This window comes from Calonectris borealis, chromosome 12 (assembly GCF_964195595.1).
Source record: "Calonectris borealis chromosome 12, bCalBor7.hap1.2, whole genome shotgun sequence".
Lineage (NCBI taxonomy): Eukaryota > Metazoa > Chordata > Aves > Procellariiformes > Procellariidae > Calonectris > Calonectris borealis.
Window position 1 is genome coordinate 22,250,488 of NC_134323.1, and position 20,938 is coordinate 22,271,425.

At 67.4% G+C, this 20,938-nt stretch overlaps 4 protein-coding genes across 9 annotated transcripts in view; 2 read left to right on the forward strand and 2 right to left on the reverse strand.

The window, feature by feature from the left end:
* The first annotated feature begins 262 nt into the window (after window positions 1-262).
* Window positions 263-4,093, forward strand: CDK10 (cyclin dependent kinase 10). Of its 3 annotated transcripts, XM_075161705.1 has the most exons (13): window positions 263-378; window positions 780-852; window positions 1,090-1,161; window positions 1,247-1,349; window positions 1,506-1,587; window positions 2,013-2,080; window positions 2,414-2,466; window positions 2,591-2,660; window positions 2,793-2,852; window positions 2,963-3,086; window positions 3,161-3,300; window positions 3,441-3,493; window positions 3,564-4,093. In XM_075161705.1, the coding sequence occupies exons 1-13, from the start codon at window positions 268-270 to the stop codon at window positions 3,665-3,667; spliced, it is 1,113 nt and encodes a 370-aa protein (XP_075017806.1). In that variant the 5' UTR covers window positions 263-267; the 3' UTR covers window positions 3,668-4,093. The 3 variants fall into 3 exon arrangements, with proteins under 3 accessions (XP_075017806.1, XP_075017805.1, XP_075017804.1); XM_075161704.1 differs by having other exon boundaries at window positions 2,414-2,660; XM_075161703.1 differs by having other exon boundaries at window positions 2,414-2,660; window positions 2,963-3,300.
* Window positions 4,094-4,333: 240 nt separating this feature from the next.
* VPS9D1 (VPS9 domain containing 1) lies at window positions 4,334-11,477 on the reverse strand. Of its 4 annotated transcripts, XM_075161692.1 has the most exons (17): window positions 11,315-11,477; window positions 10,855-10,927; window positions 10,576-10,668; window positions 10,326-10,488; window positions 10,085-10,196; window positions 9,855-9,917; window positions 9,452-9,504; window positions 9,281-9,368; window positions 8,712-8,797; window positions 8,116-8,600; window positions 7,788-7,917; window positions 7,516-7,709; window positions 7,352-7,433; window positions 7,073-7,177; window positions 6,289-6,407; window positions 5,585-5,891; window positions 4,334-5,495 (listed from the first exon to the last, which is right to left on the reverse strand). In XM_075161692.1, exons 1-15 carry the CDS (start codon window positions 11,435-11,437, stop codon window positions 6,332-6,334), a joined length of 1,926 nt encoding a protein of 641 aa, XP_075017793.1. In that variant the 5' UTR covers window positions 11,438-11,477; the 3' UTR covers window positions 4,334-5,495; window positions 5,585-5,891; window positions 6,289-6,331. The 4 variants fall into 4 exon arrangements, with proteins under 4 accessions (XP_075017793.1, XP_075017792.1, XP_075017794.1 ...); XM_075161691.1 differs by having other exon boundaries at window positions 7,516-7,917; XM_075161693.1 differs by lacking the exon at window positions 10,576-10,668 and having other exon boundaries at window positions 7,516-7,917.
* A 111-nt stretch (window positions 11,478-11,588) lies between these two features.
* Window positions 11,589-20,919, forward strand: ZNF276 (zinc finger protein 276). Its single transcript, XM_075161695.1, has 11 exons — window positions 11,589-11,787; window positions 13,508-13,817; window positions 13,931-13,983; window positions 14,570-15,067; window positions 16,085-16,163; window positions 17,430-17,510; window positions 17,894-18,004; window positions 18,080-18,155; window positions 18,590-18,707; window positions 18,967-19,066; window positions 19,499-20,919. Exons 1-11 carry the CDS (start codon window positions 11,589-11,591, stop codon window positions 19,782-19,784), a joined length of 1,911 nt encoding a protein of 636 aa, XP_075017796.1. The 3' UTR covers window positions 19,785-20,919.
* The window catches only part of FANCA (FA complementation group A), a 35,654-nt gene continuing 35,059 nt past the window's right edge, over window positions 20,344-20,938 (reverse strand). Inside the window, exon 41 of the mRNA XM_075161708.1 lies at window positions 20,344-20,451. Within this exon, the coding sequence (XP_075017809.1) occupies window positions 20,344-20,451 (108 nt within the window). The remainder of the gene's footprint in view (window positions 20,452-20,938) is intronic.

Genomic DNA, 20,938 nt, shown 5'->3' on the forward strand with positions numbered 1-20,938 from the left:
GGGGGCGGAGCTACACGGGGCGGGGCCATACAGGGGCAAGGCCCCCAGCGGGCTGCTCTGGGGCCCACCGCCTCGGCCCCAAGCCGTGCCTAGCAACCGTTGCTAGGGGCCAGCGCGGGGGGCGGGGTCTGCTGGGCAGGCGGCACAGCGTATGCGCAGCAGCTGGGAGGGCTGCGCAGCGCATGCGTAGGGGTGGGCGCCGCCGTGGGCGGGCGGTGCTGCGCATGCGTATTGGGGGGGCGGGCTCAGTGCGCGGCGTCACGGCGCATGCGCGGGGCCGGCATGGCGGAGGGGGGCTCTGCCGAGGGGGAGCTGGAGCCGCTGCGGCTGCGGCGGCTGCGGGGTGAGGGCTTCTTCGAGGTGCCGGCGGCCGACCGGGTGAGGGACCGGGGTCCCCGGGCGTCCGGAGGTGTCTGGGGCGGGGGGGAAGAGGGTCCCAGAGGCCTCAGGGCCGCCGGGTTGTGGGTGGGCCCGGGGCCTGCTGAGGGGCGGCGGTGGCGGCCCTGGGCCGGCGGGCACCCAGGTTCACCCCGTGCCAGGGCGGGCTGGGAGCAGGGAGGGGGCTGGGCAGCGTGCGGCGCCTGCAGAGCCGGCCCGCCGGCCGGGAGCAGCTTGTGCTGGGAAGGGGGAGGCTCCTGAGGGGCCGGAGGAGCCGCCGCTGCCCCAGCCCATGTGCCTGCCGTGTGGTGGAAACACTGGGTTGCTCCATGAGCACCGGAGCAGCACCGCAGTCTGCCCCAGAGCTGGCGCCCGCCTGCGACGTGGCTCTTTGTTTCCAGCTGGGAAGATGCCGGAGCGTGAAGGAGTTCGAGAAGCTGAACCGGATCGGAGAAGGCACCTACGGCATAGTGTGTAAGCGCGGCCCTGGCTGCTCTCCCCGGGCCTGGGGCAGAGCCGGTTCCTGGGTGGAAGGAGGGGGCTGCAGCCCACCTGCCCGCATCCTGGCAGCTGGAACCTGTCGGGCTGGGAGCTGCTGTTGGGGGGACTGAGGCTGAGAGGAGGCTCATCAGCGCAGGGGTCCTGCTGGTTCACAATAAAACCAGTGTTTGCTCTCTGGTGCTGAGCGTGTGGCCTGTGCTGCTCTTCCAGACCGGGCCCGGGACACCCTGACAGATGAGACCGTGGCATTGAAGAAGGTGCGGATGGACAACGAGAAAGATGGTAATGGAGGAGCAGGGGAGCTGTGGCGGGAGCATCCCTGGCCCTGCTCGAGGCAGTTGTGCAGCGTGGCTCTTGCTCTCCGCAGGAATGCCCATCAGCAGCCTGCGGGAGATCACCCTGCTCCTGCAGCTTCGGCACCCCAACATCGTGGAGCTGAAGGAGGTGGTTGTAGGGAATCATCTGGAGAGGTGCGAGTCCCCCCTCTGTCCTGCCATCGTCTCCTGCTCTCTCTGCCTTTCAGACCCTTTTCAGTCCCCTGAGCCGTCTCTTGCGGCACAGACCTGCGCTGGGACACTGAAGAGGTGTCCCGGGGGAGGCTCCTGACTGCGTCTTGTCTACGACAGTATTTTCCTGGTGATGGGCTACTGCGAGCAGGACCTAGCCAGCCTTCTCGAGAACATGCAGACGCCTTTTTCAGAGGCTCAGGTAAAAGTTGGGCTGAGCTTCAGGTACCCCTGAGAAGGTGCTGCCACTCCAGCCAAAACGCACTGGCCACCAGTGTGGACTCCCCCGACTTTGTGATCCCTGGACTTGTGCTGGGCTTCAGCAGAGCTGGGGAGCACCGGGTGAGACTGCGTGGGGAGCAGGGGCTTAGCTGGCTCTGACAGAACGCTCCAGGGACTTTCCAGGCTGGGTTTTGGGCTGGAGCAAACTGGCAGGGAAACAGAGCTGGGAGAAAATGTGCCCCGGACAGCCTGTGAGCTACTTCTGGGAGGACATGGGGACTGACGCGCTGCACAGCAGTGACAGATGCGGCAGACCACAGGGCACCCGAGTGGGTTTAACCTCCGGGGGTTTGCCCGGCTGGTGCTGCTCTCGCAGAGGTCGGTGCTCCTGTCCTCTGTCTGCAGGTGAAGTGCATCATCCTGCAAGTCCTCAAGGGCCTGCAGTACCTTCATGAGAACTACATCATCCACAGGTGGGAGCAGCAGGACAGCCGTGGTGGGAAAGGGGACGCGGGGAGAAGGGGCTGACGGGAGGGAGCCTGCCGAGCCCTCGAAGCGCGGTGTCCTTCGCCTCCCACGCCCGTGTCCTGCGAGCAAGGAGCACCGCGTGGAGTAGCTGTGGGTGAATCGGTGGCTCCGTGTGGGAGCGCTGGCGGGGCAGGGATGCACCGGGTGATGAGATTTGCTTCTCATGATGGCTCAGCTCTGGGGCTCTGCAGCTGCCTGCGAGCCTTGGGGGAGCGCAGGTGCGGGAGGAGCCGTGTCTGACGGACGGTGCTGAGCGGCTGCTCTCTGTTCCTTGGCAGGGATCTGAAGGTGTCCAACCTGCTCATGACTGACAAGGGCTGCGTCAAGATAGGTGAGCCCCCAGCAACTGCCAGTCTGGCTCCCGCCGTGGATGTGCCCGAAGATCTCCCTCCGCTCCGTGACACGGTCGGAGCGAGGAGCTTGCCTGTCTTCTCATTTCGAGTCTCCCATTGCAGCCGATTTTGGACTGGCACGCACCTATGGGATGCCACCGAAGCCGATGACCCCCAAAGTCGTCACGCTCTGGTGAGTGGCTGGTGCCAGGGGCCGAGCTGCGCTGGCTCGGGGTGACATGGGCGAGTCCTCGCAGTTCGGCGGGGGCTTCCTTTGCGCCAGCTCCACCATGGTCCCCGTGAGACAGTGCTGTCCCCTGTGCAGGTACCGAGCACCCGAGCTGCTGCTGGGGATGACGACCCAGACCACCAGCATCGACATGTGGTAAGGGGAGGGCAGGAGGGGCCAGCCGGGGGCCTGCAAACCCGCAGGGGGGGTTCGATGGAGGGGCTTCTCCTGCCCCCGCTGAATCTTGCACATCCCCTGCTCCGCAGGGCCGTGGGCTGCATCCTCGCCGAGCTGCTGGCCCACAAGCCGCTGCTGCCAGGCACCTCCGAGATCCACCAGATCGACCTCATCGTGCAGCTCCTGGGGACGCCCAACGAAAACATCTGGCCGGTGAGAGCGGTCCCCCGTGTGCCGCCTGCTCTGCCGGCTCTCCCTGCCTCCGCCTCACGCTCCGTCCCCCTCAGGGTTTCTCCAAGCTGCCCCTGGTGAGTCAGTACACCCTGCGGAAGCAGCCCTACAACAACCTCAAGCACAAGTTCCCCTGGCTGTCGGAGGCCGGGCTGCGGCTGCTCAACTTCCTCTTCATGTACGATCCCAAGAAGCGGTAAGAGCCCTCGCCAGCTCTGCGTGGGCAGGACCCCGGGCGGGCAGGGGAGGAGGAAACCTGGGGGCTGCCTGTGTCACGCCACCCCCGCGGCAGATCGGCACCTTGGGGGGGTGCCTGCCACGTCCTTGTCCCCGCAGGGCGACAGCGAAAGACTGCCTGGAGAGCTCCTACTTCAAGGAGAAGCCCCTGCGTAAGTAAACCCCCCGCGGGGCAGGGCTGCAGCACTCCGGGCCCCGCTGACCCCCCTCTCTGCCCCGCAGCCTGCGAGCCGGAGCTCATGCCCACCTTCCCCCACCACCGCAACAAGCGGGCGGCCGCTGCCAGCGCGGGGACGGAGAGCCAGGCGAAGCGCAGCAAGCCCTGAGCCCGGCCTGCGGGAGGAGGCATGGCGCACGCCAGCCGGGATGGCTTTCCTCAGCGGAATAGCACCAGCACCGCGGGCTCCATCCCCTCCCAGGACGGCTTCTGAATTCCAATTCCCCGCACTGGTACGGGAACGGCCCGGCTGCGGCGCGCTGCGGCCCACCCCCCGTACACATCTGCCCCGGAGCTGGACGGGCTCCAGCGCAGGGCTGGGCGAGGGCAGCCCCGGGAGGTGCAGGCGGATTTCAGCCCTGTGCCTGCCTCCTCCCCGGGGTGGGAGAGAGGAGACGGGGCCGGGGGCCCCTGGGGCTCGGCAAGGAGAGGCCGGGGCGCTGGCGGGGCCAGCCCTGTCCTGTGGGGGCCCTCGGCCGGTGCTGGCTGCGTGGGGTAACCCCGACTTTGCCATCAATAAAAGCACCTGCCAGCAGCAGCGGTGGGGAGTGAATCGCCTCGTCCCTCGGCTCCAGCCGGGCTGGAGAAGCTGTGGCCCTGCTCTGCCTCCCCAAACTGGCCTGAAGCGGAGCCCAGCCCCGCTCTCCTGGGAGGCGAGAGTTGCTCCCGCAGGGCGATGTGGCATCGGGCGGCAGCGCAGGCCGTGTCCCTTCCCCAGGAGCGGGCACGCTCGGGCCGCTGCTCCCCCCGCCCGGGCAGGAGGAGACCACCAGGCTGCGAGGCACCGCGCTTTACTGAGATGCACTGAGCCGATTACAAGGGGAGCGCCAGGGCTGGGGCGGGGGCCCGTCCTCCCGTAGCCCGGCTGGCTCCCACCGCCCTGGGGGCGAAGCAGAGCACGGCACAGGCCCCGCTATCTCCCAGTGGGGTGAGTTCGGTGTCCCTCGGGCCGAGCGGTGGCTGTCCCCATCCCCTCCCGGCTGCAGGGGGACGGGCGCAGCCCGCGGCAGCGCCCCAGGGCTGGGGGTCTAGGACCAGGGCCCGGAGCCGTCAGCCAGCAGCATGTCCACCTCTGTCCGCTGCAGCCAGAGCCTCTGCTGCCTCTCGCTGCGCAGCTCCTGCCCGCGGTGGCGGCTGCGGCAGGCCTGCCCAGCGGCGCAGGCGCCGGCGTGGAGCTGCTGGCAGGTGGTGCAGCAGTAAGAGGGCAGCGTGCCCCGGCGCAGGCAGGAGTGCAGCTGGTAGCAGGGCAGATTGGGGACTTCCTGGGGGGCGGCGGGGGGCGAATCCTGGGGCTCTCCCGGCACCTGAGGGCTTCTGCTCCCCACAGCTAGGGTGGAAAGCGTGCCGCCAGCCCCGCCGAGCTCCTGCTCCAGGAAGAGGCGAGAGGAGGAGGAGGAGGTGTCTGGGTTGGGGTTGCCCATGGAGGGCAGCGGCTCCTGCCCACGCTCGCCATCTCCGCAGCAGTCCCAGCCCCTCCCGGGCACGTCCTGAGCGCCCCGCGGGCTGCCAGGGTCCCTCCACAGCGCTGGGGGGGCTGCGTCCTCTCCCCCCGTGTCCTCGGGGCTGGCCGGTGTCTCCCGGTAGAGATCCATGCCCTCGCCGCAGTTGGCAGCCGCCTCGCGCTGCGTCCCCAGCTGCTGCAGCAGCATCTTCACGCAGGCCTCCACGTCCCCGGCCAGCCGGCGTGCCTCCAGCAGGTCCTCGGCGCATGGCCGGAGCGGCTGCAGCCGCAGCACCACCTCCGCCAGGATCTCGCACTCCAGCCGGCAGGCGAAGAAGCCGCAGGCGGCGGCGGCCAGCTCGGGCCCTGGAGGCGGCCGGGAGATGGTCAGGCGGTGCGGGTCGCGCTGTTCATAGCCCAGCCGGCCGAAGCTCCGCACCAAGTCAGCCTCGGGGAGCGCCGGGCGCAGCAAGTGCACGTACGCGCTGGAGAAGGTCTGCAACGAGAGCGGGGGGCACGGCTGGAGACGCCTTGCGCCACCGCCCTGCCGGCACCCCCGGGGCGTCCCGGGCGGCGGGTGCTCACCTGGACGGTGCCGAACTCCTTGCGCCAGGGGAAGAGGTAGAGGTTGACGGCCGCCAGCTCCAGCAGCCGGAAGGCGCTGGCCAGGCCCTGCAGCGCCAGTCCGGGGTCGGGGCGGCCCCGCAGCCCGCGGGCCAGGAGGGCGGGGGCGTCGTCCTGCAGGGCCCCCAGCAGCGCCGGCTCCAGTAGCAGCCGCTGCCGCAGCCTCTCTCCGAAGGACGCGTCGGAGCAGGGCCCGGCGCGGCCCCGGCGGAACTCCCGCTCCAGGCAGTGCCGGTACTCCTGCCGCAGCGCCGAGCCCGCGCACATCCTGGGGGTGCAGCAGCGTGAGCCCCCCCCCGCCCCGCTCCCGGCCCCCGCCAAGGCCTCAGCACCCAGCCCCGGCCCCCGAGCCCCCCCCGGCCATGCTCCCCCGGTCCCGGTCCCGGTCTCCCCCCCCCGGCACCTGCCGGCCCGGCCCCGCGCTCCGCACGGGATCCCCTTCCGCTTCCCGCGCCACGCCCACCGCGGGCAGTGACATCACCGAGAAGGGCGGTGCCCGCCCGCGGCTCCGCCCCCGCGAGGGCGGGGCTGACCCTGCGCCGACAGCGCCCCCCGGCGGACAGGGGGAGCGGCAGCGGCCCGGGGTGGGGGGGGACCCCCGGGTCACCCCCTCCTCCGGCCAGGCCCCGACGGGGACCCCCCACCCCAGGGCCGGGGAGCAGCACCTGCCGGTGGGTGGTGAGGAGAGGGTCCCCCGCTGCCGCCTCCTCACTGCAGGGACTCCACGTAGGACAGGGCGCTCTGCAGGGACGTCAGGCAGTACCCCTCCTCCCCGATCAGGTACCTGCACCGCGCACCGCCACGGCCACACCGTCACGGCTGGGACACCGCCATGGCCACGCTGCCACAGCCACCGCACCGCCACGGCCGCACCGCCATGGCTGGGACACCGCCACGGCCGCACCGCCATGGCTGGGACGCCGCCACGGCCGCACCGTCACGGCTGGGACACCGCCACGGCCGCACCGCCACGGCTGGGACGCCGCCACGGCCACACCGCCACGGCTGGGACACCGCCATGGCCGCACCGCCACGGCTGGGACACCGCCACGGCCGCACCGTCACGGCTGGGACACCGCCATGGCTGCACCATCACGGCTGGGACACCGCCACGGCTGCACCGTCACGGCTGGGACACCGCCATGGCCGCACCATCACGGCTGGGACACCGCCACGGCTGCACCGTCACGGCTGGGACACCGCCACGGCCGCACCGCCATGGCTGGGATGCCGCCACGGCCATGCTGCCACAGCCACCACACCGCCATGGCGACCCCACCACGGCCACACCGCCACGGCCACCACACCGCAGCCCTGCACCCGCAGCAGCTGCGGCTCCCACCCCGCTCCCCTCCCCACGCCTCCAGCCCCAGCAGCCCTGTCCCGGGACGGGGGGACAGTGACCCCACCCAGGGGTGCCCGCGTGGCCCAGGACCCCCCGGCGCCTACCCCTCGTGGATGAACTCCTCCAAGGCGGTGCACTCGGACAGCAGCTGGGGCAGCCCCGTCTGCAGCACCACGTAGGACAGGATGGGCAGCAGGTCGTCCGCCCCGCTGCCGGCAACGGGAACCATCAGCGCCACCGCCAACGGCGACCAGTGGCCCTGACACCCCACCGGCAACGGGAACCCCCAGCCCCACATCTGCACCCCGAGCACAGGAGGGGCGAGCACCCCGCTCCCCCTCCTGGCCATGGGGCTGGCTGCCCCCCGCGTCCCCTGCACTCACATGGCGGCAGAGCCGGGGGTCCGGCCGTCCCGAGCACCGCAGTACTCCTCGGCGCACTCGCAGATGCCGCGCAGGGCTCGCACTACGGCACAGAGTGAGCGCTGAGGGTCGCCCCGCCACCCCCCGGGACCCCCCCACCAGCCCGGACCCCCCCGGCCCCGCACCGATGCACTCCAGCTTCCTGCGGGGACAGGTCTCCAGTGCGATGAGGCGCAGGTCCTCGACGGCGGAGCCGTACGCGGGGCAGCCGGGGGCCGGGGGGAAGAGCCGGGAGGACAGCCCCATGTCGGCAGGGCCGGCGTGCCGGTGCCGCTCCATGCTCCGGGCCAGGGCCGCCTCGCGGGGCCGGTGCACGCTCCTGCGGGCAGAGAGGCGAGGGGCTGCCGGGGAGGGGGCCGGGGGGGCCACGGGGAGCCTGGCCCCGGGGCCGTGGTACCTGTAGAGGGCCAGCAGCGGGGCCCAGAGCGGGGGGAAGAAGGCCTCCTCCAGGCAGGCCAGGCACTGGTCCTTGCCGGCGGCGGTGTTCAGCCCCTCGAAGGCCAGCAGCGTCAGGGACAGCAGCCTGTCTGGGAAGGGCCGAGTTACGCAGCGCGCTCGGCGGGCGCCCGCGAGACCCCCCCATCCTCCCCACCCTGCACCCCAAGTCCGCCCCGGCTAAAACAACAGGGTGCAGGGGGCCCCCTCCTCCCCCCGAGAGCCCACCGCTGGGGAGAGCCCCCCGCCTGGCCCCTGCGGGTCCCCCGACCCCAGCGGCCGTCCCTCACCGATGGCGTTGTGGATGTCCCGCACGATGCCCTTCAGCTGCTCCGGCAGCGCTGCCTCCTGCCCGGGGCCGGCCGGGGGCTCCCCGGGGGCCCAGCCCTCGGGCGACGCCAGGAACCGCTCCAGGTCCTCGAAGGAGCTCTCCCGGGGGGTCTGGGGGGCTGCCGCCGGCCCCGGCCAGCCGCCCTCTGCCCTTGGGGTGCCGGGGCCACCGTCGGCGACGGGCGTGCTGGACAAGCTGTGCCGCAGCCCGGCCGGGCCGTGCTCGGGCACCGAGAACATGCAGTGGAGGCTGCGGGAGGCTCGGAGCCGGCGGCCCCCGGGCTCGGCGGGCAGCGAGCCCCCCGCGTCCAGCGAGAGGAAGGAGAGCCCGGTGGGGGTGGCGGGGGCGGCGTCGGCGGCGCTCTGGCTGACGGCTGGGTAGAGGCGGGCATACACTGCGCACTGCAGCTGCCGCAGGAGCTGGGCGATGGGGTGCTCGGGGAAGCTGGAAGCAGAGGGAGGGGGTGGGCGGGGGGGCGAGGGGCGGGCAGGGGGCACCGGCAAGCGGCCACGGCCCCCTCGCTCCGAGCTGGGCCCTTCCCCACCCCGGCGCTACCTGAGGAGGCAGGAGAAGAGCCCCGACACCAGGGAGAGGTCTGCCGGGCTCCGCTTCAGTCTGGCCTTCCACTGCCTCGGCCAGTCCTGGGGAGCGTCCGCGGCCAGTCAGCAGGGATGGCACGGCACCCTGCCCCGCGGCACGGCACCCTGCCCCCACGGTGCCGGTGGACAGCATGGCACCCTGCCCCGCGGCACGGCGTCCTGCCCCGCGGCATGGCACCCTGCCCCACGGTGCCAGTGGACAGCATGGCACCCTGCCCCGCGGCACGGCGTCCTGCCCCGCGGCACGGCACCCTGCCCCCACGGTGCCAGTGGACAGCATGGCACCCTGCCCCGCGGCATGGCACCCTGCCCCACGGTGCTGGTGGACAGCGTGGCACCCTGCCCCGCGGCATGGCACCCTGCCCCCACGGTGCCGGTGGACAGCATGGCACCCTGCCCCAGAAGCACCCAGGGGTGTCAAGGCCTCTGTCCCCATGGCACCCAAGGACAGCACGCATCCTGCACCCACGGCACGGTCCTCTGTCCCCACGGCACCCACGGCAGCAGCCTCCGGCGCGTACTCACGTGGTCCTGCTCGTACTCGAGGACGGCGGCGTAGAGGGCTCTCTGCTCCTGCTCCTCGGGGGTGAGGGCCACGCTGCTGGAGAATCTCCTGGGGATGCAACGGCCCCGGGTGAGGGCACCTGCCAGGGCGGCCCCGCGCCCCCGGGGTCCCCCTGCGACATCCCCGCTCACCTGTTGGCAGCCTCCTGCAGCCGCAGCCGCCGCTCCTCCATTTTCCGCTGCAGCTGGGCCACGGCAGAGTTAAGGCTCCGTAGCCCCCGCACCGCCGCGGCACCCAGCCAGCACCGCTCGCCCACCGCCCCGGCACCAACCCGCTGCCCCGGCACAGCCACGGCGGCCCAGGGGCTGGGCTCAGCCCTTCTCCCACCCCCATCTCCCCGATCAGCCGGTAGCAGGACAGGACCGGGACCCCAAAAGCCTGCGTGGGATCGGCGCAGCCCAGGGACAGGGCACCGGGGCCTGCAGCGGTGCGTGGGGCTGGGAGGCGGGGGGCGAGGCGCGGGCTGAGGCTCTGCCGGCGCCCGGTACGGCCGCGGGGCCGGCCCTCGGAGCTCTCCCCCGCCAGGAAGGATACGGTCTCCTCCCGGGCCTTGGCGATCACCAGGTTCTCCATCATCTGCCGCTGCAGGGACAGCGTCTGTGAAGCAGGCGGCGTGTTGGGGACGCCTGCCCAAAGCCCACGGCCACCAGCGTGGCAGGCAGGGAGCAGGGGTCCCCCAGGCACCGCAGGGACCCTCTCCCCTCCCAGCCCGCCGGACAGCAGCCCTCCCTCCCCGGCCTCCCACCCGGGGGGGCCCCACTTGCCAGGGAGGTCTTCTGCAGGGCCTGGCTGGGGTTCAGCCGCGCCACCCGCGCCTCGTAGGCAGCCTTCAGCTTCTGGTTCTGCAGAGACGCCTCCTCCAGCGGCGTCAGCTCCCTGCCGGGAACCAGCCCTCAGCACCCACCGCAGGGCACGCTGACACGACCCGGGGCCCCTTCCCTGCCGTGCCCCCTGCCCCCAGCAGAGCGGGGCAGACGCCAGCCCCCCGTGTTGGAGCCCACGTACTTCCGCGTGCTCTGCGCCTCGGCGATCTGCAGCTTCTGGAAGATCTCCGGTGGCAGGAAGGGAGAGAGCTTCCCCCCCTCGTCCGAGAAGACCCGGCGGTGCCTGGGGAGGGGAGCAGGGCCCCCGCTCCGCTCCTGCGCAGCCGGTTTTGCCTGGGCTTTCCCTGGGGAGGGAAGGACAGGTCAGCTGCCCCCCTGCCACCAGCCTGGCCCCCGAGTGGGGGCCCAGCTCCCCACAACCCCTCGCTCACCCAGCGCCGCTGCGATGGACTTGACTCTCTCCAGGCACTGCTCCGCGAGCTTCAGCATCTTCGGGGTGTCAGGGGCGACCCCCTCGCTGCCGTCTGTGGGGCGGGGCAGGGCGTTAGGGTCACCCGCAGGGCACCCACCCCTGCACCCACCGGCCCCGGCGCGTTCTGCCGTGGATCTGCCGTCCCCGCAGGCCTGGAGAAAGGGCCGCGGCAGGGGAGCGGGGAGCGGGCATGGGGGGCGGGGGGCTGCCGAGGGCTCGGCCGGGGGTCCTGCCCTACCTGTCCCTGCCGCCTCCTCCTGCAGGGCCTGCGCGATGAAGGTGATGCTCTTCAGGTACTCCACGTAGGCCTCCTGCCAGAGAGGGGGGGCTGAGCCACGGCCCCCCGGGACCCCCGAGCAGCCCCAGCCCCGCTGGCAGGAGGGAGGTGCCCGAGGGGGGCCGCAGCCCCGGCAGCAGCGGTGAGACCCCCGTCACCCTCCGGGCCCTGCCGGGGCGGGGGCCAGGCTGGGCCGGGGGGCAGCAGCGGGCCCTTCCCCGGGGCTGTCGGGGCTCCGGGCAGGGCGGGGGGCGGCCCGGGGACCCCCAGACCCCGCAGCCTGCCCGGGGCGTCTCCCCTGGCCTCGGTGGGATCCCGGCCCTGCCGGTGCCCCCAGGGCCGGGGGGACCCCCAGGGGAGGCCGGGCCCGGGGATGCGGGGTGAGGCCCGGGGGTCCCGTCCCGCCCCGCTCCGCGCTCACCCGCGGCCGCCCGGCGCTGTCCATCTCCAGGGCGCCGCTCGCCGCCCTCATGGCGGTCTGCAGGGCCCGGCCCGCCCCGGGCCCCCAGGGCCCCGCGGGCCCCTCGCCGCCCGCCGCGGCCATGGCGGCCGCCGCCCGGAACGGCGCGACCGGGCCGCGGGGCCGGGGGAGCGCGGCGGGGCCGGACCGGCGGCGGAGTCCTCCGGCCGGCAGGGGGCGCTGCGCCGGGCGGGGCGGGGCGGGGCGGGCCGGGCCCGCGGCGGCGGCGGCGGCGATGAAGCGCGATCGGCGCGGCCGGTTCCTGGCGGCCGCGGGCGGCCCCGGCGCGGCTCCCCCCGAGCCCCGGCGGCGCCCCGGCACGGCGGCCCGCGGCACCGAGGCGGCGGCGGCGCGGCCCGAGCCCCCCACGGGGTGGGCCCCGGCAGCCGCCGCCTGGACACGGCCCGCCGCTCTCGGCGGGGCCCCGGAGGCAGGTGAGGTCCGGGCGGGGCAGGCCCGGGGGAGGCCCGGCCGGGAGCGCAGCCCCGCGGGGGAGGCGGGCAGGCCCGGCCCGGCCCCGAGCCGAGGCGCCGGCCCCGGGAAGCCCTGGGGCGGGAGGGGAGCGGGGTCACGGCTCGCTGCCGGCCCGGAGCCGCTGCGGCCCCTCCCGGGTGGGGGGGGACACGGAGCCGCTGCAGCGAGGACCCGGCCGGTCGGGGTGGGTCGGCCACGCAGCGGGACGGGCTGCGGGTGGGTGCGGGGGTCCCGTCGGGCGTGAGGCCCCGGTGCCACCTCTCCCCCGCCACGACGGGGCTCTCCCCTCTGCCAGGGAGCAGACCGCCCTTCCCGGGGCTCCGCGCCGCCGGCAGGCGATCGGGCGGCGGATCCGCCCCGTGCCAGGGCCCGGATCGCTCATTTTCGCGGAGGGGCTTCACCTCCGCAGCGCCGAGGCTCCTGCTGCCGGTCGGTAGGTGAGGAGGGGGTTCCGGCAGCACGGCGAGGGGAGAGCGGACGGGAGCGGACCCTCCCCTCCGCCCCCGGGTGCTCCGCCGTTGTCCGGCCCTGGTTCGGCCGATAGCCGAGCGCTGCGCGGCCGGCGTGGCTGGGGGCAGGAGATAAGTTTGATCGTCAAACGGTTCAACGCCGGGTGCCTAAAGACAAACCGCCGACGGCGGAGGAAGCGCTGGCACGACGGCAACGCCTGCGCTGCCTCGGGGACGGCACCCAGGCTGGGCACCCATCCCTCCCGCCCTGCTTTCGGCCCGCCGAAACGCTCCCCGCCACGTGTGCTGCCCTTCCCCACCTCTGCCCCCTCCCCGGGGGCTCTGCAGGCTCTCCCCACCCGCAGCCAGACCCCGAATCGCTCTGACGCTGTTTGCGTGGTCTCGGCGATGGCTGGGGGGCTGCAGGCAGGACCCTGCTCCCTCCTCGTCCCCGGGTGGGCAGGCCGGAGGGTTTGGAGCACAGCTGTGTTGCATCAGGGCCGGGAAGAGGCTGGATCGGGGAGTTTTCCCCGCGCGGCAGGCGGTCAGGGTGCAGCGGAGGGATGGAGCCGTGCCCCGCAGAGCAGGGATGCCGCAGGCCGGGCAGGGAGGCAGCCGGGCGGGAGAGCGGCGCGGTCAGTGCAGTGGGGAGGTGCTGTGCATCCTGCCCCGCTGCTCCGGGTCGGCCTCGCTCCCCGCTCAGGATCTGCGGCAGCTCCACGTCCCCAGCTCCCTGCCCCGCTCCAGGCTGCAGGGCACCATCAGGGTGGCTGAGAAATGGCGAGCCTCGGAAGAGGCTGCGAGAGCTGGGGCAGCTCAGGCTCGCAGAGGCTGGGGATGCGACCGCCGGCTATAAATACTTTGGAGATAAACGCTGGGGAGGGAGAACAACTACTTAAGCCTAGGGACAGTGTTGGCAAAAGCACAAACGTGTGCGAGCGAGCCCCGAGAACACTGCAGCTGGGAAGAGGTTCCTCCGCTGGGGTGATCAGGCCAGAAAGGCTGATTTTGGGGTTAGTCGGTTGTGGAGCGGCGCCCTGGTCTGCGGCGGGGGGTCAGAGGGAAGGTCTCTTCCTGGCCTTGTGCCGAAGCCAGGGCTTTGGAGGCAGCCTGCTGACTTGGATCAAGGGAAGGGGAACATCTTCCAGCACGCCGGTGCCTTCAGGCCGTAGCCGGCTGCCGCACTCTTGCGGCAGGCACCCAGCGGCTGCGTTCGATCCTTCTCTGGCAGGAATTGGCAGAGCCCTGAGCACCGGGTATTGTCGCCTCTGCCACGGGAAGTTCTCCTCCAGGAGCCTGCGCAATGCTTTCGGGAAGGTGCCTGTGATGGGGGAGAACTCAGAGAAGCAGCGCCGCGTGGATCAGGTCTTCTTCACCGACTTCCAGCGGCTAGTCGGCGTGGCGGTGCGGCAGGACCCCGCGCTCCCCCAGTTCGTCTGCAAGAAATGCCATGCTCAGTTCTACAAATGCCGCAGCGTCCTCAGGACGTTTATCCAGAGGGTGAACGCGTCTCCCACGGGCCACGTAAAGTCGAAAGGAAAGTACGTTGCGTTTCTTTCTTCCCGGGAGTTATCGGCAGTAGTAAATTGCCGCCTGTTGGTGCGTGGTCCCTCCGTAACCGCCGAGACCCCATGTGCTGTTCTGGCTTTTGCAGGAGCGGCGCGGCCCAGGCCCAGCCGGGCGCGGAAGGAGGTGCCTCCTGTCTGGGTGAGTGCCTGCTCCTGGAGCTGCTTCCCTTTTGTTTCTGTGATACCATCAAGGACGGGCTGGGTTTTATGGGCGGTGAGGAACGACCACCCGGCAGGTTCCTGCGTCCCTCGGCGCAGCCGTGCCCTGCTCTGGCTGGTTACAGTTCCCCCTCCTCCCTCCGCGGCGAGCTCTCCCCTCCGCTCCCCGGGAGGACCCTCGCTGGCACCGGCCTCCCTCAGCTGAGCTGAGCTGAACAGGCGCAGGGTACGAAGAGCGGGCGGAGCGGGTTTGGGTGGCAGTGCCGGGCTGTCCCAGCCATTGGACGTTGGGGGGCAATCAGAAATACACTTTCAGCTGTAAAATTAATGATCTTGGCAGTCGATGGGACTGCCCTCGCCCCAATCCATCCGGCTGCAGCACCTTTAGGGTGTCTCCCACCTGCCTGCTGACCCAGAAGTCCAGCGCAGCCTCGGGGGGAGCGGGTCCACAGCCCTGTCCCCTCCCCAGGGGGGAGCGGGTCCCTCCCCGTCCCTCCCCGCGGCGGCTGTGCCCTTCGCTGGCCCCGGGGACTGACGGTGCGCGCGCTGCCTCTCCCCTCCGACAGTCGACCTGATCACCTCCAGCCCGCAGTGCCTGCACAGCCTGGTGACGTGGGCGCACGCGCACGCCGGGAGCTGCCCCTCGGTGCCCAGCCTGCAGAGCGTGCTCTCCTCCGAGTACTGCGGCATCATCCGCGCCGTCTGGGGCTGCGGGGACGGGCACGACTACGTCATGGATACGGATTCGGACTGTAGCACAGTGCTTGTTGACAACGCCTTGTCTGTCAAACGGGAGTGGAACAAGAGCACGGCGCAGCGCTTGACTGACAATGGGGCAGGGGCAGACAATGCCGAGGCTGTTTCTGCTCCCAAACCCCAGCACGCTCCAGCAAGGACAACTCCTTGCCCGCAGCCTGCAAACAAAGGGACCACATCCGTGCCACTGAACGTGGAGAACGAGCCGCCGCAGAACAGGGATTCATCTCGCTCACAACTGGACAGCACGGCCTCCTTACAGGAGAAAGCCCTGCCGCAGCCCGTGTCGCCACTGAGCAGTGCCACAGGTAAGGGATTTGCCTTCCGATCTCCCTCCAGGCCTGCGGGGAAGGGCAAAGAGCCGGAGAGCTGGCCCAGGGAGCGGTGGTGGGGCTGGGCCCCCTCCTGGGAGACCGCCGCTCCTCAGTGAGGACACCGGCCCCGGCTGGGGAGTGCAGGTTGCCCAGAGAATTGCCTCTGATGGGGGACGCTGAGCCTTGCAGAAGGGAAGGGGGAACACAGGTTCAGCCGACTGCGTCGCACAAAAAGAGCCGGTCTCCTCGCCCTGTGCGCTATTTCCCCCTCTGATAGAGGGGCCGAGACTTGGCCGTTGCTTAGCGGGCTGCGCCTGGCTGGCGAGACCCTGCTGCCCTGCTCTTGCCAGGGGACACGTGCCTGTCGAGCGGTGCAGAACGGTCGCTGGTTCTCCAGCACCACGTTTGCCAGATGTTTCTTTCTGCTCAATCCAAACCCTGTCCGTATGCCGGCAAGGAGGGGTTCCCCCCGCCCCGCTGCGGCTGCAGGTGATGCCGAGCAGCAGGAGCCCCTCTGTCCGCAAAGGAAAGTTGCCGGGCGGGCGTGCTCGTGGGCTGAGTTAACGTGGGTTTACTGCTGAACTCCCCCAAATACCGCTTCCAGAAGAGAGGAACTGACACCGACTTTGAGTCACAGAGGTCGGGCTGTGTTTAGCTCCGACAGCCACGGGAGATGTCCGCTGCTGGAAGGAGGAACGGCAGCTGGGACTCACCTGGGGACGAGTCTTTCAGTTACGGAGCAGGTGTCATGGGGGAAACCAAAAGATGCTCCTGGGAACGCCAGGGTAAAGGCTGTCCCGTCCCTGGGGTGCAGGGAGAGCGGTCTCCGAGCACACGACACGCGGAATTTGGTTTAGATAATCATTAACTTGTCGTGGAGCGCGCATTTTCACACGGTATTAGCCACGCTGAGTGAACCGGGAGTGGTTGGTTCCTTCTCAGCAGCTGTCTCCGCTGGCTTGTTTTTGCTGCTTTTCCTTGTAACGCACCGTGTTCTCCTTCGTTCCCTAGGACAGTTGAGTGGGAAGCAGGTTCTGTCTGCAACGTCGGATGAGCGGGTAAAAGACGAGTTCAGTGACCTTTCTGAGGGGTGAGAGAAGAGTGGGTTTAAAATAGCCTAAATGTCTTCTTTGCGAGTATGAAATGACCCGCCTCGGAGACCTCTTTCTCCACGAGTGACCTGGCCCTCGAGGCCCCTTGGAACCGGCGTCGGAGGCGCAGAGCGGTGGCTCTGCAGCGGCTGAGATGAAGCTCACGCCGCTGACGCGCTGAGCTCCCCTCCTCGCTGCCTCTGCTGCAGGGGGGGGTTTGCACAGCGGCGTGCGTGTGTTTGCACGCACGTGTGCTCTCTGTGTTTGTTGGCTGCTTCCAGCAAACCTGGTCCTGCTTCCTTCCAGGACCCTCTGCTCTGGGGAAGGAACGGTGCAGGGGGCGGCGGGGGCTTGCTCGGTCCTGGGTGGTGGCGGAGCCGCGGCTCCAGCCCCTTGCCGGGGCGGGCTGCCGAGAGCTGCTGCTTCGCCTGGGAGCAATTCCCCTTCGCCACTGCTCCAGGCTGGGGCTCCAGAAGAGCGGTCGGTGGGAGAACGCAGGCAAGGGGTGGCACTCGGAGAATCACCCTTTGCTCACGGGGAGAGCGATTAAATGGGACGAGGGAGCGGGAGGGACACTGGCAGCTTAGCAGCCTTTATGATCAAAGATTTGGCTAAATCCTTCAAACGTAGGTATTTAAAGCGAGGCTTGTAAATAACTGATCATTGAGTCCAGTCATTCTGAGTCTAAATCACCAAATGGCCAAGCGCAGGCTTATTTCAGTGTGTCAGCCAAATCTGTCAGCTGTCACATTAAAAATGCCACAACAATTTATTGCCTGTTTCCTGGCTTCAGAATTAATTGCTTCTTATATGGTTTAGGACTTAAAAGGAGGAAAAAGAAAAACCCAAACGTGGCTGCTGCATATGAGGAAATACAGAATGACCTGCAACTTAATTAACCTGCGCCAGACAATTATATTCATTCTTGCTCTAAAAAATTACTTTTCCCAGTGTAGAAAGCGGTGGCACCATCCCTCAATAATGAATAGATCTTTTCAGTAACAGCCGTTTTTTGTTCTCCTGACAGTGGTTCAGTTATTCTTACAGAGATCTAGTCCTAAAAGGACCTGATTTTGCTATTTGCTGTGTTCACCGGCGCTGTATTTGCTTGGGGAGATTACGGGGGAGGAGAACACATGGAGCCTCATGCTGTGGGGGAGATGGAGGCACTGGGAACGACGAACACGTGCTGCTGCTGCTGCAGACGCTGGTGCTGAAGTGCCAGCCCGGTGCTGGGTTGGTAAAGGGCATCTTCTCCCTCTCAGGGACTTCTTGAGCGACGATGAAAATCAGAAGAGAAACGTGCAATCTTCAGATGACTCCTTCGAGCCTTACCCCGAAAAGAAGTAAGGGGCTTACGGCGCGGTTAGCAGAGCTCTCTGCGGATGAGTGGGAGGGCTGGTGCCCACCTCCGCTCTGCTTGGGCCGGGCTGGGCTCAGCTGGGCCGCCATGTCCGCTTTCCTTTACGGCCTGGGTGCCTGGAGGGCACAGCGCTGCCCCAGCACCTCTGTTCCCTGAGCTCCCCATCGGGTTGGAGCTGGGCCACATCCCGCATCCTCAGGCCTGGCACTAATTACCGCGGCGCGGCTCACGTGTACCTGACGGTGCGCCTGCTCCTGCTTTGCCAGGTCGGGCCAGACCTGGCGTAGCACTCGGGGATGATTGGGTGGGATGTCCAAGACCAACATCAAGGATTAAACCACTGTCCTTCCTTGTTCCTTTTTGGAGGGTTTCTAGCAAGAAAAGTGACGGCAAAGAAGCAAAGAAGGCAGAAGAGCCCAAAATAAGGAAGAAGCCGGGGCCTAAGCCAGGCTGGAAAAAAAAAATCAAATGTGAAAGGTAACGAGCAGGCGGCGGCTGGGCAGCAGCCCCCGCGCTCGGCACGCTGGCTGACGGCAGGCCTCTGCTTTGCAGGGAGGAGCTGCCTACCATTTACAAGTGTCCTTACCAGGGATGCACGGCTGTCTACAGAGGGGCGGATGGCATGAAGGTGAGTTCAGGGTTTGCTCCTGCCTCAGACCCGTAGCTTCGAGTGTTACAGAGCAGTTTCCATACGAGGAGAGGATCCGTGACAGATTTAATTCACTGCCTAGCTCCGCAGGAGGTGGGCAGGCGACTAAATGAAGCAGTCAGAGGCCTTTTTCTGTGCTCCCAAAAGCAACAGGAGCTGCTCTGGCTCTGCGTGCGCCTCCTGTTCTGGAAGTCTGCCGCTGGCTCGGCAGCAGCCCTTGGAACAAGCTCCGCCGTGTCCTGTTAAGCCCCTGCTGCCAGGCGTAGATTTGGATGCAGGTTTCTGGTGTTTCACAGTGAAGCAGCGCCGCTGCGCAAGCCTGCCAAGATGGGGGTCTCGTTTGTTGGGGGATCCAAGTTTTTCACTGGGGAAAATGCAGCCCAGCGGTTAGAAGCTCTGTCCTTTCTTTACAGAAACACATCAAAGAGCATCACGAGGAGGTTCGGGAGAGGCCCTGTCCTCATCCTGGCTGCAACAAGGTGTTCATGATTGACCGGTACCTACAGCGTCACGTGAAGCTCATTCATACAGGTGTGTCCCTGCAGGCTCCACTCACACCAGGCGACGGGCGTTACAAACACCCAGCGATTCATTGCACGAGACTTGTGCGAGACTGCAGGGTGTAGAACGGTCTGCCTCGCCTGTAAACCTGTAACAGGCCATCATGTGGGGGACGTGAGGCAGGGGGCGGAATTTGGACTCCACCAGTAAGCGTGGGCAGCTGCGTGTATGCATTTCATGTACTAAGAAATCAGCAGAATCGATGACTCTCTCCCTTTTTACATTGCAGAGGTACGTAATTATATCTGTGATGAATGTGGGCAGACCTTTAAGCAACGCAAACACCTCTCGGTCCACCAGATGCGGCACTCGGGAGCAAAGCCCCTCCAGTAAGTGCACACCAACCCTCCGTTTTAGCTAAGAAAAGGGATAGAAGGGGTAGTGAAGTTCTGCTGAGCTCTCTGTCACTGACCTTGGCACAGAGTAATTCTGTGATGCAAACCCTGCCTGTAGCTGGTAGCGTCCTGGCTGAATCACTTTAAACGTTCATCCACAATGCGTGCTCCAGCTCCAGAGCTTCCTGTTGCTGAGCAAGTCTTACACCTCCTTCTATTCCCATTGCCCTTCAGGGTTCAGCAGGTGAATGCTCGGCTACCAGCAATGAGCTGCAGGCCTGAGGCGGAGAATCGCATTGCGTGACCAGGGTGGTGGGGGAGATGCTATGAGCAGCTCTGAGGCTACAGTTGTCTTCTCGTGGGCTTACTCCGTGTGACAAAGAATGACCGCCACGGCTGTGGCTAAGCCCCTGCTTTGCCTTGCAGGTGCGAGATCTGTGGTTTCCAGTGCAGACAGCGAGCATCGCTCAAGTACCACATGACCAAACACAAAGCTGAGACGGAGCTGGAGTTTGCCTGCGACCAGTGTGGGAAGCGCTTCGAGAAGGCCCATAACCTTAATGTCCACATGTCCATGGTGCACCCTCTGACCCAGACTCAGGACAAAGCCAAGCCACTGGAGCCAGAGCCCATTCTCCTCCTAAATACTTCAGGGACTTCAGAAAGCCAGGCAGTAAAGCCAGAAGTGACTGCACAGCAGGAGCCCACCTGAGGGGACAGGGATGCTTTCCCAGTCCAGCCCTGTAGAAACCATACGGCAGAGTGGAGATTTTTAATCTACGTTTTAGTCTCCCAGAGAACTCAGTGGAATTAGCTTCAGCTTGCTCAGAAAAGGCTTGTTATCATGCTGTGATTCTCCATGCTCACGTCTGATTCAGCAGTGTTGTACTAAGAGTCTGTCTAATCCAAGGGGAATGGATGTTCGGCAGCACCCCTCCGTGGTCCCCCTTCTCCCCACGCACACAGTTGTAGAACCAGAGTTGGCCACAACTGTTCCCTGCCTGCACAAGCTGCTGCCTGTACTGAAGTGCCCTCGGGTGGCTGTAAGGGTACATAGGACAGTGAAGCAACTTTAAGCAGACATTTTGTTTTGAAAAAAAAAAAATTATGATTCCCAAAGCAAGTCTAAACTGAAATTTGTAACCTACTTTTTATTGTAACAAGAGCTTCATGGTTATGCTTGTAATAAATTATTTACAAAGTAATTTGAAAGAAACAGCACTGATGAGAAAGGTAGCACCTTGTCTGTCCCTTCCTCCGTAGTCAGTCACTCAGAACAGGGCCAGCTCGTCGTCCAGCTCCATGGCCACAGCAGGCCTCGAGAAGTGCAGGAGGGTGGCTCCCAGCTCTGGGTCAAGTTCTTCGCACGTGTCCAGCAGCTGGGGAGAGGGCAAGCAGCCAGCATTAGACCTGCTCGCGCTTCCTCAAGGTGGGTTACAGCAACACTAGATCATTTTGCTGCTTCTCAGCAATGTAGAGGTAGAGGAGAGGGACGCTGTTGGCGACTCACACAGAAATAACACGATCTCCCGGCTGACAACGCAGTGCGTCTGGGAAAGTTCAACACCTGCCACTTAGCGGTGCCCGATACTTCCCCCAAGACCAGGCGTTAAGCAAGCAGTGTTTAATGTTGCCAAGAAGGACGCAACAGGAGAGGGAGGATGTGGCTATAGCACTGACTGAGCAGCAGGTGTCCTCCACCGCTCCCAAATGTGTTACGGAAATGCAGTGTGGCCGGGGTTAAGCTGGCAGCACCAGTGCAGGAGCGGTGCGGCAAGAAAGGCTACGCAGGCTGGCGCTGAGCAGAAGCGGCACTCCCAGCTCTTGGGCACCGGGAGAAGGGGGGGGGGGGGGAACCTGAACGCA